The following is a 12,498-nucleotide window of genomic DNA, read 5'->3' as shown; positions in this document are numbered from 1 at the left end:
AATTGAAGATGATTGGCTGTTTTTCAAAGAGATATTATTAAGGGTACAAGAGCAAACTATCCCACTGTGTAGGAAAGATAGGAAATATGGCAAGAGACCACCCTGGCTTAACCAGGAGATCTTCAATGATCTAAAACTCAAAAAAGAGTCCTACAAAAAGTGGAAACTACGTCAAATTACAAAGGATCAAGTTAAACAAATAACACAAGTATGTAGGGCCAAAATTAGAAAGGCCAAAGCACAAAACAAGATTAAACTAGTTTGAGACATAAAGGGTAACAAGAAAACATTCTACGAATACATGAATAGCAAGAGGAAGACCAAGGACAGGGTAGGCCAATTACTCAATGAGGGGAGGGGAACAATAACAAAATATGTGGAAACGGCAGAAGTATTAAACGACTTTTTTGTTTCATTTTTCATCAAAAAGTTTAGAAACAATTGGACATCTAACATAGTGAATACCAGTGAAAATTAGGTAGGCTCAGAGGTTAAAATAGGAAAAGAACAGGTTAAATGCCTTCAAGTCACCAGGGCCTTATGAAATACATCCTAGAATACTCAAGAAGCTGACTGAGGAGATATGAGCCATTAGTGATTATCTTGAAAAAGTCATGGAAGACAGCTTCTTGCTGAAAAACACTACAGGGTGGAATTCTTGATGCGGTCCTTCCTGCATTAAAACTGCTCCCACACCATGCTCGTACGCATCTGTGGTTACTAGGAACAATTTGTCAAAGTCTGGGACCCTTAGCACAGGGTCAGACCTGAGTGTCGCTTTAAGCTGGTTAAAGGCCTTCTGACACTCTTCGGTCCACTGAACGGCATTTGGCTGTTTCTTTTTGGTTAGGTCTGTCAGTGGGGCGGTGATTTGGCTATATTGCGGTACAAATTGCCTGTAATATCCGGCCAAACCTAAGAAGGATTGGACCTGTTTCTTTGATTTTGGGACAGGCCACTTTTGGATAGCAGTCACTTTGGCCTGTAGGGGGTTGATAGTTCCTTGACCCACCTGGTTTCCAAGGTAAGTCACTCTGTTTAGGCCTATTTGACACTTCTTAGCCTTAACAGTTAGTCCTGCCTCCCTTATGCGCTCAAAGACTCTTTGTAGATGTTCCGGGTGTTCTGCCCAGGAATCCGAAAATATGGCCACATCGTCAAGGTAGGTGACTGTATATTCTCCCAATCCCGCTGGGAGACCATCTACAAGTCTTTGGAAGGTGGTGGGTGCATTCCGCAGCCCGAAAGGGAGTACATTAAATTGATACAGTCCGACATGTGTGGTGAAGGCTGACCTTTCCTTGGTGGATTCATCTAGCGGTACCTGCCAGTACCCCTTGGTTAAGTCCAAGGTAGAGATGAACTGGGCCCGTCCCAGTTTCTCTAATAGTTCATCTGTGTGTGGCATTGGATAGTTGTCTGGGTGAGTTACAGCGTTTAGCTTATGGTAGTCCATGCAGAAACATATCTCCCCATCTGGTTTGGGAACTAGAACCACTGGAGATGCCCATGCACTGCCAGAGGGGTGGATTACCCTCATCTATAGCATATCCTGGATCTCCTGTTTTATAGCAGTTTTAGCTTGAGGAGACACCTGGTAAGGTTGGACTTTAATTGAATGAGCATTACCTGTGTCAATGGAGTGGTATGCCCGTTCAGTCAGTCCTGGGGCGGCTGAGAACGTCGGCGCGTAGCTAGTGCGCAGCTCCTTGATCTGCTGTCGCTGCATACGCCCAAGGGTCATGGAGAGGTTCACCTCTTCCACGCCACCAGCACTTTTCCCTTCGTAGCAGACACCTTCAGGCCACTCAGCGTCATCTCCTCCCTGGGCTGTAAACTGACAAACCTTTAATTCTCTGGAATAAAAGGGCTTTATAGAATTAATATGGTACACCTTAGGCTTTCAGTTGGAGGTGGGGAATGCTACGAGATAATTAACAGCTCCCAGGTGCTCCTGGACTGTGAATGGCCCTTCCCACGACGCTTCCATTTTATGGGCCTGGAGCGCCTTTAAGACCATGACCTGGTCCCCTGCTTTGAAGGAACACTCTCTGGCATGTTTATCATACCAGGCTTTTTGCTCTTTTTGAGCATCCTGTAGGTTTTCTTTAGCAAGGGCTAAAGAGGTTCGGAGGGTGTTTTGTAGGTTGTTTACAAAGTCCAGAATGTTAGTTCCTGGAGAAGGTGTAAACCCCTCCCATTGCTGCTTCGCCAACTGTAATGGCCCCTTAACCTCACGGCCATATACAAGTTCAAATGGTGAAAACCCTAAACTGGGATGTGGTACAGCTCTGTAGGCAAAGAGCAACTGCTGCATCACTAGGTCCCAATCATTGGAGTGCTCGTTTACAAATTTATATATCATGGCCCCCAAAGTCCCATTAAATTTCTCCACCAGGCTATTTCTTTGATGATGGTAAGGGTTGGCAACCAAGTGATTCACCCCATGAGCTTCCCAAAGGCTTTCCATAGTTCCTGCTAGGAAATTAGTTCCTGCATCTGTGAGGATGTCGGAGGGCCAACCTACCCTGGCAAAAATGTCTGCTAGTGCCTGGCACACACTTTTAGCCCTGGTGTTGCTTAGAGCTACTGCTTCCGGCCATCAGGTGGCAAAATCCATTAAAGTCAGTATGTACTGCTTTCCTCTGGGTGTCTTTTTTGGAAAAGGACCCAGAATATCCACAGCTACTCGCTGAAATGGAACCTCAGTGATGGGGAGTGGCTGGAGAGGGGCTATGACCTGGTCTTGGGGTTTTTCCGCTCTTTGGCATACCTCCACAAGATAGGACACAGGTAGAAACATCCTTGCCCATTCCCTCCCAGTGGAATGACCTCCCCAAACGGTCTTTGGTCCTGTTCACTCCAGCATGCCCACTAGGATGATCGTGGGCTAAGCTCAAGAGCTTTACCCGGTACTTAGTTGGAACTACCAACTGTCTCTGAGGATGCCAGTCTTCTTGGTGTCCACCAGAAAGAGTTTCCTTGTATAAAAGTCCTCTTTCTACAACAAACCTGGATCGATTAGAAGAGCTGAGAGGCAGTGGGTTGCTCCATGCCGCCGTCCAAGCTCTCTGGAGGCTTTCATCTGCTTCCTGTTCGGTCTTTCTGTTCTCTTGATGCTGGAGACATCAGTTCCTCATTGGATTGTGGACCTAGGCTTGGTCCCTCTGGAAGTGATGTAGGGGAGGGGGCTGTTTCTGTTGACTGTGAACCGCTTTCCGCTGGTGCACTATGTTGGGGTTCAGGCTCCGGCTGAGCCTCTTGTGTAGGGTTATCAGCTGCTGCCGGTTCAGGTTTGGTGGTGCAAGTACGGGATTCAGTGCTGACAATGGGTCTGGTGCTGGTTGTTCCGCCGGTTCTGGTTCTGGGACTGGCTCTGTCTGGGTCTCTGGGACTGGATCCACTACTGCTGTTGCAGACGTTGGCATGGGGTCTGGTTCCATCACCTCTGACCGGGTCCTGGTAGAAGTTTCTGGAACAGAGGGAGGCATGACGGCTTGCTTAGCCTGGCTGCGAGTGACCATTTCCACCCTCTTGGCCAATCATGTGAAGCTAGCCAAGTCTTCCCCCAACAGCATGGGGATGGGATAATCATCATAGACCTCAAAAGTCCACGTTCCTGACCAGCCCTTGTACTGGACAGGCAACTTGGCTGTAGGCAAACTGAAAGAGTTCGACTTGAAGGATTGAATTGTCACTTGGATCTCTGGGTCGATTTAAATTGGGGTCCACTAAGGAAGCATGGATAGCCGACACTTGTGCTCCGGTGTCCCTCCACGCGGTGACTTTCTTCCCACCCACTCTCACAGTTTCCCTCCACTCTGAGGGTATCTGGGAGGTATCTGGGCCTGAGGACCCTCTGGTGTGATTCCGGTGCAATGAACTGTAATCTGTTGGGGTTCTTGGGGGAGTTGGCCTTTACATGCCCCAGCTCATTACGTTTAAAACATCGTCCAGCTGAGAGTCACTGGGGCGAGGTGGGTTGCTGGAGAACGGTGTGGCAGGACGATAAGGTGTCTGGAGTATTCCTTGGTGTGTAGTTGGGGCCTTGGGCTGCCCCCGGTAGTAGGGTGTGGTCTGAGGGTGTCCCTTGTTGTATCCGCTCCAACTGGGACCAGGGTTGTTCCTCTCTCCTCCCTCCACCCGTTTTGTTCCGGCTTGCCCCACCTCTCTGGCGGTCTGGGACTGCTCGTATCGATCAGCATAAGAAGCAAGACTTTCTGCTGAGTCCATTTCCTTATCCCATAAACATTGTTTTATTTCCTCCTTGGACGTATTCAGGAATTGCTCCTAAGCTATCAAATCACACATTCCGTCAAAGCTAGTAACACCCCTTCTATGGACCCATTTATCTAACAGATCCTTCATCTGGTTTAGATAAGCCACATTACTTAGTCCAGGACCTCTCTTAAGGGTTTTCTTAGCTTCTTAACCCTTTACAGGTGAAAGGGTTTTTCCTCTGGCCAGGAGGAATTTAAAGGTGTTTACCCTTCCCTTTATATTTATGACAACCCTGGACTGCTTTCTCAGTGATAGGCACTCCACCTTCCTCCCTTCCTGAGGAGATGATGTCTTCATCTGCAGTGCAGGAGCTGGTCTCAACCTCCTCCACACTTGGAAGCATGCTGGTTTCACCTGCTGCAGAGGAATCAAAGAGACTTTCTCCCTTTTCCTTCAGCAGTTCCTGGGACTTTACTTTTTCCCTCTGGGGTCCCACCATACTATTCCTTCTTGCTGCAAGCAAACACCTTAACAGCTTGAGCTATACGGAAAAAATCATTCCCACTAAGTATGTCAACTGAGAGACCTTCCATTACCCCCACAGTCGAAACACTTTCCAAATTTTCCCACGCCAATGAATTCTAGCTAGTGGCACAGGGAATCTGGTTCCACCCTGTGACGTTATTGACACAATCTGGGACCGTATAGATTATTGTTGCAACCAAGGTCCTGTAGTGGCATCAAATCTTGTATAAAGGGGGTCAAATGAGGTGTCTTAGACAAGGTTATGATTTGCTGGTTATGATTATGCTATCTGTTTGCATGTATCATTTTTGTATTTAAAGATATAAGTATTGGCTCTATACTGTCTGTATTTCAAATTCATGCTATGCTTCTGGGTGACACCTCAGACAAGTTGGTGTCAGCTTTGCCTAGCCTGCTTGATGGCCCATTAAGGACCATCAGCTTTACAACTGACCCATTGAGAGAAGGCAGATACGCCTTGTGACTCAGCAAGGTATGCAGGGACATACCTATGGACAGAACTCTGAAGGTTTTTCCATCCCATGTGATGGACAGCTTGTCTTTGGGACAAAGAAAGAAAGACCACATGGCAAGAGAATATAAAAAGCTGCTGCAGCTCCTCCATCTTGTCTTCAATCCTGCTTCATACCTCTGGAGGGACTGTGCTACACTGAAGCTTTGAACCAAGAACTGAAAGACCTATCCCAGCTGTGGATGTACTCCAGAGACTTGATTTGAACCTGAAGTTTATTCTATCACTGCTGCAAGCCTGAACCAAGAACTTTGCCATTGCTATATGTAATTGATTCCATTTAACCAATTCTAGCTCTCATCTATATCTTTTTCCTTTTGTGAATAAACCTTTAGATTTTAGGTTCTAAAGGATTGGCAATAGCGTGATTTGTGGGTAAGATCTGATTTGTATATTGACCTGGGTCTGGGGCTTGGTCCTTTGGGATCGAGAGAACCTTTTTCCTTTTACTGGAGTATTGGTTGTCATAACCATTTGTCCCCATAACGAGTGGCACTGGTGGTGATACTGGGAAACTGGAGTGTCTAAGGGAATTGCTTGTGTGACTTTTGTGGTTAGCCAGTGGGGTAAAACCAAAGTCTCTGTTTGGCTGGTTTGGTTCACCTTGGTGTGCATAGAAACCCCAGCCTCAGGCTGTAACTGCCCTGCTTTAAGCAATTTGCCCTGAATTGGCACTCTCAGTTGGGTCCCGCCAGAACCAGAATCGTTACACACCCACATCTACAATTTCTGCCATTTGACCAGGTAATACATAGAGTGTAGCAACAAACACCAGATTAACCAGAGAAATCTGTGCCCCTGTATGCTTCCATCCTAAGTATTCCGTGTCATTAATTCTGACAACATTAATGTGCTCCACGTCTGATTCTGCAGAGGCTAGTCTCACAAAACCAATATGATAAATCTCAGGTGCCTGAAAGATTCCTGTGTTGAGAAGCATTAACTATTTGTTGCCTGCTTCCTCCCAGCACAGGGCATTTATTCCTCAGGCGATCAGTAGAATTACAGTGATAGTACCTTTTGGGCTCTTCTGGTTTCACAGGAGATTTGAGATAGGGATTAGCGGAATGATTTTGGGGAGGTGAGTGCCCAACCTCCCAGCCACCCTCCTTTTTTCCAGGGGTAAAACAGGAACAGTTTAATCCCCTCTTCCTGTGGTTTAGTCTCTACAGATGCCTGGGTCTTCTCAAAGGCAACAGCTAGAGACGCCATCTCATCCACAGTTTTCACATTTTTGTCCCACAGACACTGTTTCACTTCATCTTTACATATGCTTAGGAAGTGCTCCTAAGCAACAAGGTCAAATATTTCTTCAAAGCTTTCAACCTCTTTTCCCCCTCACCCATTTTCCCACCAGATCTTTCATGCTGTTTACATATTCCCCATTACTCATACCGGCATTTTTCTTAAGTTTCCTAAATTTTACCCTATATGTTCCAGGGGTAATCTGGAATTGTTTCTTTGAATTTACAATAATTTAAAGCCATCCTGAGCTTGCACTTCATTGAATATATTCAGCGCTTTACCAGTTAACTTTGCAAGCAAAGAGGGGATTTTCTTGTCCTCAGGAATCACACACAGCCTCTCAAGAGCCTATACACAAATGCAAGAAGCCTGGGAAACAAGCAGGGAGAACTGGAAGTCCTGGCACAGTCAAGGAATTATGATGTGATTGGAATAACAGAGACTTGGTGGGATAACACACATGACTGGAGTACTGTCATGGATGGATATAAACTGTTCAGGAAGGACAGGCAGGTCAGAAAACGTGGGGGAGTTGCACTGTATGTAAGTGAGCAGTATGACTGCTCAGAGCTCAAGTATGAAACTGCAGAAAAACCTGAGTGTCTCTGGATTAAGTTTAGAAGCGTGAGCAACAAGGGTGATGTCGTGGTGGGCGTCTGCTATAGACCACCGGACCAAGATGAGGTGGACGAGGCTTTCTTCCGGCAACTCACGGAAGTTACTAGATCGCAGGCCCTGGTTCTCATGGGAGACTTCAATCACCCTGATATCTGCTGGGAGAGCAATACAGCAGTGCACAGACAATCCAGGAAGTTTTTGGAAAATGTAGGGGACAATTTCCTGGTGCAAGTGCTGGAGGAACCAACTAGGTGCAGAGCTCTTCTTGACCTGCTGCTCACAAACCGGGAAGAATTAGTAGGGGAAGCTAAAGTGGATGGGAACCTGGGAGGCAGTGACCATGAGATGGTTGAGTTCAGGATCCTGACACAGGGAAGAAAGGAGAGCAGCAGAATACGGACCCTGGACTTCAGAAAAGCAGACTTTGACTCCCTCAGGGAACTGATGGGCAGGATCCCCTGGGAGAATAACATGAGGGGGAAAGGAGTCCAGGAGAGCTGGCTGTATTTTAAAGAATCCTTATTGAGGTTACAGGGACAAACCATCCCGATGTGTAGAAAGAATAGTAAATATGGCAGGCGACCAGCTTGGCTTAACAGTGAAATCCTTGCTGATCTTAAACACAAAAAAGAAGCTTACAAGAAGTGGAAGATTGGACAAATGACCAGGGATGAGTATAAAAATATTGCTCGGGCATGCAGGAGTGAAATCAGGAAGGCCAAATCACACCTGGAGTTGCAGCTAGCAATAGATGTTAAGAGTAACAAGAAGGGTTTCTTCAGGTATGTTAGCAACAAGAAGAAAGTCAAGGAAAGTGTGGGCCCCTTACTGAATGAGGGAGGCAACCTAGTGACAGAGGATGTGGAAAAAGCTAATGTACTCAATGCTTTTTTTGCCTCTGTCTTCACGAACAAGGTCAGCTCCCAGACTACTGCACTGGGCAGCACAGCATGGGGAGGAGGTGACCAGCCCTCTGTGGAGAAAGAAGTGGTTCGGGACTATTTAGAAAAGCTGGACGAGTGCAAGTCCATGGGGCTGGATGCGCTGCATCCGAGAATGCTAAAGGAGTTGGCAGATGTGATTGCAGAGCCATTGGCCATTATCTTTGAAAACTCATGGCGATCGGGGGAAGTCCCGGACGACTGGAAAAAGGCTAATGTAGTGCCCATCTTTAAAAAAGGGAAGGAGGAGGATCCTGGGAACTACAGGCCAGTCAGCCTCACCTCAGTCCCTGGAAAAATCATGGAGCAGGTCCTCAAGGAATCAATTCTGAAGCACTTAGAGGAGAGGAAAGTGATCAGGAACAGTCAGCATGGATTCACCAAGGGCAAGTCATGCCTGACTAATCTAATTGCCTTCTATGATGAGATAACTGGTTCTGTGGATGAAGGGAAAGCGGTGGACGTGTTGTTCCTTGACTTTAGCAAAGCTTTTGACACAATCTCCCACAGTATTCTTGCCAGCAAGTTAAAGAAGTATGGGCTGGATGAATGGACTATAAGGTGGATAGAAAGTTGGCTAGATTGTCGGGCTCAACGGGTAGTGATCAACGGCTCTATGTCTAGTTGGCAGCCGGTATCAAGTGGAGTGCCCCAAGGGTCGGTCCTGGGGCCGGTTTTGTTCAATATCTTCATAAATGATCTGGAGGATGGTGTGGATTGCACCCTCAGCAAGTTTGCAGATGACACTAAACTGGGAGAAGTAGATACGCTTGAGGATAGGGATAGGATACAGAGGGCCCTAGACAAATTAGAGGATTGGGCCAAAAGAAATCTGATGAGGTTCAACAAGGACAAGTGCAGAGTCCTGCACTTAGGACGGAAGAATCCAATGCACTGCTACAGACTAGGGACTGAATGGCTCGGCAGCAGTTCTGCAGAAAAGGACCTAGGGGTTACAGTGGACGAGAAACTGGATATGAGTCAACAGTGTGCCCTTGTTGCCAAGAAGGCCAATGGCATTTTGGGATGTATATGTATGGGCATTACCAGCAGATCGAGGGATGTGATCGTTGCCCTTTATTCGACATTGGTGAGGCCTCATTTGGAGTACTGTGTCCAGTTTTGGCCCCCACACTACAAGAAGGATGTGGAAAAATTGGAAAGAGTCCAGCGGAGGGCAACAAAAATGATTAGGGGACTGGAACACATCACTTATGAGGAGAGGCTGAGGGAACTGGGATTGTTTAGTCTGCGGAAGAGAAGAATGAGGGGGGATTTGATAGCTGCTTTCAACTACCTGAAAGGGGGTTCCAAAGAGGATGGATCTAGACTGTTCTCAGTGGTAGCTGATGACCGAACGAGGAGTAATGGTCTCAAGTTGCAGTGGGGGAGGTTTAGGTTGGATATTAGGAAACTTTTTCACTAGGAGGGTGGTGAAATACTGGAATGCGTTACCTAGGGAGGTGGTGGAATCTCCTTCCTTAGAAGTTTTTAAGATGATTTAGTTGGGGATTGGCCCTGCTTTGAGCAGGGGGTTGGACTAGATGACCTCCTGAGGTCCCTTCCAACCCTGATATTCTGTGATTCTATGATTCTGTAACATTGTCTGTCTCTTTGTATGCAGGACACAATTGTTCCTATTTATGGATTTGTGGAGAGGTGGGAATCAGTTATGAGGAAGGGTTCTGGTTCTCCAGCAAGGCCAGTTGGTGTCTCCGCTCTTTTACCTTTTCTCAGCTGCTTTGGCTTGCAGTTCTAAGGCCTGCTGGTGTGCTAACTCCTCAGCTTGATTCTGAGCCCCTATTTCCCATTCCCTTAGCTCCAAGATTTGCTGATGTACTTTCTCTCACCTGCAGTCTGAACAGCTCTAACTGTGCAACCTGGACTGTGGGACTGCTGAGCCCTCCAAACCCAGCAGCCTGGGTTGTCTCTCAGAGTGTGATGTTAATATTAACTGCAAGCCTCTGACAGGCACTGCACTTACACAGCCATCCACAGGCAGGGACACATCCAACTGAGTTACATGAATGATCTCCCAGCCAGTCATGAACCAGCAATGGAGAGGCCCCAGCCAATTCCCCCCAGCTCCCCAGCCTTGCATCCCAGAACTGTACTATCTTGCACTGGTCAGAAGCCTGGCCAGCATAAGCTTATTACCTCGTTCACCACTCCCTCAGTGTTGAATGGATTTACACTAGCCTTTGTAGTCTGAGCTGAGATTTCCCAAACACTTCATCCAAAACCACGCTGTTTTAGGTAAAATATAAAATCAATTTATTAAATACAGAAGAATAGATTTTAAGTGATTATAAGTACCAGGCGTAGAGATCAGAGTGAGTAGTCACACTGATTTACCTAAAAAGGTGTGTGTGGCTGTTCCAGGGTTAGCTAGTTAAATTATATATATATAACCAATGAATATATCATATCCAGACTTTAACCTATTACTCTGTTATGAAATACTGATTTGATTTAGAATGAATATACTGAAATAACCAGATATATTTAATTCTATTTCAGATCATTCTAGATGGATCCGCAGACAGCCTGTTGTTTGCTCATGACAGTTACCTATGATTACAGCAATACAGTTGGTAGCTCATCTTGCTGAAAATTGTAAACCATCTCAGCAATCCTTGGAGTAAGGAAATCCTATGCATCCACATTCTATGATTTTTCAAGCAAAGATTAACTTTCAGGACAACATAAGTTTAATACAGCAGAAATGGACTTCAGAAGCACTTTAAGGATTCCAATCTTCATTCCTTGTGCTGGAATGGGGATGACAGGATGGCCTCCAGTATTCAAGAAACATTACAAAGCCTTCAGATTTGAAATTAATCCTATATAGAGACATTAATAATGTGATGGATTTTATATCTAATCAAAGTTCATTCATCATATTGATGGATAGAATTGTTTAACCATCAAATAGTGATATTTCTAAAAGAAGATATATTTATTGATTGTTTGTTATGTAATGTCTGTCGATAAAAAGATGCATATTATGAAAACTTTAAATATAGTTTCATTGGAAAGAGCCATTGTAATTGTTTGGTAACATTCAAGGTTTTATGCTGCAGTCCGTATTCATGCAGAACTCCTTGTGAATGGGAGTTTCATATGAGTGAAGTCTACGGAAACTAACCTTTAATTAAACAAGATCTTTGTTTTGAAAATATCTCATATTGTTGATTGGAGTTAGGATATCTTTTTTAAAATGGTAAGAGACAGGGGTCTGATTCTGCTCCCACTACAGTAAGTGAGAGTTTTGTCACCAACTACAGTTGGATCACGATCAGGCCTCAAGTTTTAGGAGGCATCTGAAAATTCAACTGTAATATGTTTGGGCACATCTGTTTGCACACATTAAACTCCCTTTGCCTATACAAAATAAGTAATTGCACAGATAATTGCCTATTTTTCATGTGCAAATGGATGCACATACAATATTTCTGGAGACTGGCTACAACTTTTGCCTTAAACCAGTGAACTAAACTACAGTTAAATTTTAACTACAGTTAAACTACTAAATTTTAACTAAACTACAGTTAAATAATTTTATTATTAAGTATTGGTATTCCTGAACACTGTTTCCTTTGATGATGGAAGTCTACCAGCCATCCTAACACATACAATAATCCAACCAGTATTAAAGAAACCATCACTTGATGATAGCGACTCCACCAACTACTGCCCATTGTCTAACCTCTTTTTCTAACTAAACTGATTGAGAAACTAGAAGAATACCTGATCCCTCTCAGGCCACTGCATGTTAAAAAGACAGCATTTGATGCATAGGTGCTCTCTGCTCTTCTTGCCAACAGACAAAGGAAATACCCAGACCTTACTACAGCATTTAATACCATTGATTACCATGTATTTGTTTCCTACCACCGACAGTTGCAGATGTGAAGAAAATGCCCTGAAATGGCTCAAGTCTCTTCTTTTAGACTAAACGCTGAGGTTTGTTATGGCTTCTCCGTCTCAAAAGATGTTACCCGCAGAGTCCACTCAAGGCTCAGTCTTCCCGTTTCATTAAATATCTGTATGAAGTTGTTGGGAAAAGTTGTGAAATATGGGTTTAGGTGCCAGTGCACCATGAACATTCAGCTCCACTTTTTAAAAAAATCATAAACAGCATAATCTCCCAGAATTCTCAGTGCCTCACCAAAATTAGCACCTGCAGGAAGAGCAGTTGGCTAAAACTGAATCTGGGCAAAGCTGAGGTGATGCTAATAGGAAAAGGGAAATGCCACTGTAAGGACATCTGCCCTCAAATTATGTTAGGCCACTGCTTTGGGATCCTTTTGGATCCAATTTTATTGATGTCAAATAGCCATAAAAACAAAAAATGCTCTTTTTTTATCTGTGACTGACTGTGACCCTGCCAATCAGTTTTACACCTGTCAATGG

The 12,498-nt window shown here is 45.0% G+C and overlaps 1 protein-coding gene across 4 annotated transcripts in view; it reads left to right on the top strand.

The window, feature by feature from the left end:
* Positions 1-11,256, top strand: part of RANBP3L (RAN binding protein 3 like) — a 77,026-nt gene extending 65,770 nt beyond the window's left edge. For all 4 annotated transcript variants that reach the window (XR_005225959.2, XM_043546816.1, XM_027828034.3 and 1 more), the window contains one exon: positions 10,603-11,256. Coding sequence is in view for 3 of the 4 variants with exons in the window: in XM_043546816.1 (XP_043402751.1) it covers positions 10,603-10,646 (44 nt within the window). In the remaining variant the exon portion in view is untranslated. The remainder of the gene's footprint in view (positions 1-10,602) is intronic.
* Positions 11,257-12,498: the final 1,242 nt, after the last annotated feature.

This window comes from Chelonia mydas, chromosome 5 (genome assembly GCF_015237465.2).
Source record: "Chelonia mydas isolate rCheMyd1 chromosome 5, rCheMyd1.pri.v2, whole genome shotgun sequence".
Classification (NCBI taxonomy): domain Eukaryota; kingdom Metazoa; phylum Chordata; order Testudines; family Cheloniidae; genus Chelonia; species Chelonia mydas.
This window is presented reverse-complemented; position numbering and strand designations above follow the sequence as displayed.